Consider the following 4,208-nt stretch of genomic DNA (forward strand, 5'->3'; position numbering starts at 1 on the left):
TATATATATATATATATATATATATATATATATATATATATGTATGTATGTATGTATATGTGTGTGCCTTTCTGTCTGTGTTTGTCCCCTCCCTATCACCGCTTGACAACTAGTGTTGGTGTGTTTACGTCCCCGTGACCTATCGTTTCGGCAAAAGGAACCACTATAATAAGTACCATGCCTAAAATTAAGTACTTGGGTTGATTCATTCGACTACAAATTTATTGTACTGCTCCAGCATGGCCGCAGTCTAATGACTGAAACAATTAAAAGATAAATGATAAGTTACTCTCAAGTCAGGATAAGTACTTAACGATTTTCCTTCGCAGTTAGCTCTGTTTTGGATTCGATCGCACAGTGCAGCGCAATGAATAAGTGATTTATCCTGTATCTATGGGATAACCAATACCATGAATGAAAGTAGGAAAACGTAAACCGTTGAAAGCCTGTCCAATTGATTGTACCTGTTATCTTGTGGCAGATGTAATTCGTTGCCTCGTTTAACACTACCACATATTGCATGGAGGCATTTTGCCGATACCACTTCTTTAAAAGCATTTAGCTAGGTCTGTTTTCTGAACATAACATCTATTCTTTTACCCATAAATTCGGCATACCTTTAAAATGATTCTATTGCTACACTTCCTCATCTTGTCATCTCAGAAATTTACAAAACGAAGATATACTTTACATTTTGCGCGCTTTTATTGGTATTTATTGAAATAATAATGAACAACACTGAGGCCTTGTGCTAAGCCGTTACTCGGTAAAGACCCCTGTCGATCATGAATGACCATAGGATTGCACCTTGAAAGTTCTCCTCCAAGGCTCAATTCCGAGCAAGATTGTTTATGGAAGATCAGCAATCGCCCATGTATACTAGCCTCCCCTCTCAACGCCACCGATGTTATCCACGGCAAAGGCCAATACAGTTTGGCACCAGTGACGTTGCAGCTCATTTCTACAGCTGAGTTAACTGGAACAATGTGAAATAAAATGTCTTGTTGAAAAATACAACACAAGACTCAGTCCAGGAATCGAACTCGCTACCTCATGATTGTGAGCTTGACGTCTAACCACTGAGCCATGTGCCATAGCAAAGCTATTAATTTCACTAAATAAGGTTAAATGGCTTCGTTTGTCTAGAAAAGTGGGGCAAGTCAGAAGACAAATAGATGCTATGAGAAAGGACATTACTAGTCCTCTTTTTATGAGGAATAAGGCGCACAAATTTTAGAAAACGATGGATGGATACTGAAAATAAATCCTTCGCTCCACGTTATAAATGATATAAAATGATATTGACTGGAAATCGAAACTTGGTCTTAAGTAGCCTAAATGCGCTTTTAATCAGTTAATTGTTACTTAAGTATTCATATCTCAAGTAAATAAGACATAATGATCATATTTGCATTTCTCACTTCTGTACTGAAAGATTGTTATGAAGTATAGATTCGAAGTGGTATCAAACGAACAAATAAATATTGGGTGATTGTATTTTGGCATTGTTAGATAAAGAAAGAATAAGTGAGTGAGTGAGTAAGTGAGTGAGTGAGTCAGTGAATGAGTGAGTAAGTGAGTGAGTGAGTAAGTGAGTGAGTGAGTGAGTGAGAAGGTGAAAGTAAAAGGCTTTGTCAGTTTGTTCGACAGCTTTGTTAGAATATTATTTGCTATAACGAAATAGCCATTGTTAACTGTAACGACTCATACAAACTCAAGGCACATCTATACACTGATATACATATACAGTTGTATGTTGATTCCAAACACATTCAGTTAAACTCAAAGAAAAAAAGTGTAATAAAGCACTAATGTATAGACACGTAACTTTAATAAGTCGTTTATTTATTTCAATTCATATCCGGTTGCTGAACATCTTTATTAAAATTGAATTATAAGTTTTGATATTGTGATGTAAGCACAAAGAATGTTTAGAAATGGCTTTAATGATAATGTTAAATAAGAGAGGCCATATTGGTTTACCGATTCGGTGAGCGTTTAGAAACCTCAACATTAACACATCCACCCGATCACCTTACTGTTAAAATCTAATATAGCTTTAGATGATTGAATATGGATATAAATATATATTACCGAACAGATTATATATGTAAAAGGTATTGTGGTACGGTGGTTAATTATCAGCTTACAACAATTCATTGCGAATGGTATTTCAATCTCCTGTGTTGTGTTAGAGCAGAATCACTTATGTCAATAACGGAAAATGATAGCCGTTCCTTCAGAATTAAACTTGCTGTAAGGGCATTGATTATAATTGTCCTCGGACTCGTGAAGTGGTAAATTAATTGAGCAATATAACTGAGCTGCAAATAGACATCAAGGAATAGAAAACCTAAATCATTCGAAGGTCATCAAGAGCTGATGATTTTTGACTACATAATACTTTTACTAACTTCAGTTTTTGGACTGCGAATATATAGAACCATGGCCTGCAAATTCGTGACCTTAGTACTTAGTTTTATGCTTATTTGGCGGGGGGGGGATGTGTAAAGTTAGATTGGAATTGAGACGAAACCAATTGAAAACATATCCCACGCAATAACCAATATAATCACATACACACATGCAAACATTTACACTCATACGCACATTCACATATTTAGATGATGTAAAACTCTCTTCTCTATCAATAATTTCTCCCCTATCAATTTTTTTCTGAAGAAAGACTCTGATTAAAACGTTGAATTTCCCACCTTTCTCGGCATGTTCACTTTACTCAGCTTATCGATATTATTAAGTTATATGTATGTGCATGTGTGTATATGTTTGTGTGTGTATTACATATATATAACACGCAGACACGCATGCACATATCTGCATATACTTGCATGTTACAACTCGTACATTTACGAAGTTAATACAGTAAATCGTTTAACTCATTTACCTGGGTGACACAGCAGATAAGTTTGATGAGGTGGAGTTGAAGTAGAAGCAGAGGTTATAACTGTCCATTAGGTATTGGTATGATATAGTTATAGTATTGTTATGATATAGTTATCCTTGCCTCGCCTTTAGAGAAACCTGGGGTAATTGAAAAGCGACTGTCACAACAGCAGGTAACTTCTGAATAACAGCAACAGTCATAACAGCTGCAGCAGAGTCAGACTGAATTGACCCAATATAAGGATCGAGATCTAATTATTTAGTTTCTTTTAATACAACTTTTGGATATAGGATTCCCTCAAGTCTATAAAGTTTCGTGATATTCCTGAACGTGCCACTTCTCGGAAGTCATTGTACGAAATGATGTCATCGGCGGATTGTCTATCATAATTCGGACATCGGTAATAATTTGGTATGGTTATAACCCTTCCTGTCTCTTCTATTACTAATGCGAACTTCAGACACCATTTCTTCTGTTAACGCTTGATATGTTGGTTTATACTCTGTAGGTTTATACTTTCCCATGAGGTTATGGAATAGCTTTTGCAACATATGTCGCTTTCCTCGAATCCTTCAAGATCGTATCCTACCTCAACGATTTACAATTGCGACTTCTGTATATATTTTAGATACACATAATAAATTCGATGCCACTTTCACATAAAGAACTATGGAAAATTGTACGCCCAGAATAATATTAATATGTTTATGCATTAGTTTTTCAAGATTCCTGATGTGAAATCGTGTGTTGAAACAGATAGTGTTATATTTCGGGATTGTCATGTCATTTTTTTTCTTGCCATGTGTTATTTGGTAAGAAAAGAAAAAAAACGACCATCCTAAAATATAACAATATAATAATATTAATACGCATTATATTGAAATAAAAGTTATTTGTTACAGCTAACCACATACTTCATTCTATGCAAGCTTTTTAACACGAAGGCGGTATTATTTTGAATTACTGAATGCACAACAAAGAAGGAAATGGGTTTTTTTGCAGACATGGGGTATCTAAATATAGGTACAGGAGTGAAAAATATTTTATATTAAATTAAATGAATAGACGAGATGAGAAACAGAGGTAGAATAATTTTAATTAGAGATAGAAATGGAAAGTAAAAGAGAGAAGATAAATATAGCTAAATACTGAGAAAGTTAATTCTCAAAAGAGAATTTGGTTAAGGGAATTACTGAAAGAATGAAGTGAGGCGAAAAATCTGGTAGCTTACTTGGGGATAATAATTTTTACATGATTTTATATATATCTTTATAATTAACTTTATTCTCCTCTCCCCCCCCCC

At 34.7% G+C, this 4,208-nt stretch overlaps 2 protein-coding genes across 11 annotated transcripts in view; one reads left to right on the top strand and one right to left on the bottom strand.

The window, feature by feature from the left end:
* The window catches only part of LOC106876180 (TWiK family of potassium channels protein 18), a 321,498-nt gene that overhangs the window by 234,507 nt on the left and 82,783 nt on the right, over positions 1–4,208 (bottom strand). The window lies entirely within an intron of this gene.
* The window catches only part of LOC106876177 (uncharacterized), a 196,406-nt gene that overhangs the window by 28,890 nt on the left and 163,308 nt on the right, over positions 1–4,208 (top strand). Inside the window, exons 2-3 of the mRNA XM_014924608.2 lie at positions 3,016–3,077; positions 3,196–3,257. Of these exons, the coding sequence (XP_014780094.2) occupies positions 3,016–3,077; positions 3,196–3,257 (124 nt within the window). The remainder of the gene's footprint in view (positions 1–3,015; positions 3,078–3,195; positions 3,258–4,208) is intronic.

The sequence above is a fragment of the Octopus bimaculoides genome, chromosome 1 (genome assembly GCF_001194135.2).
Source record: "Octopus bimaculoides isolate UCB-OBI-ISO-001 chromosome 1, ASM119413v2, whole genome shotgun sequence".
Classification (NCBI taxonomy): Eukaryota; Metazoa; Mollusca; class Cephalopoda; order Octopoda; family Octopodidae; genus Octopus; species Octopus bimaculoides.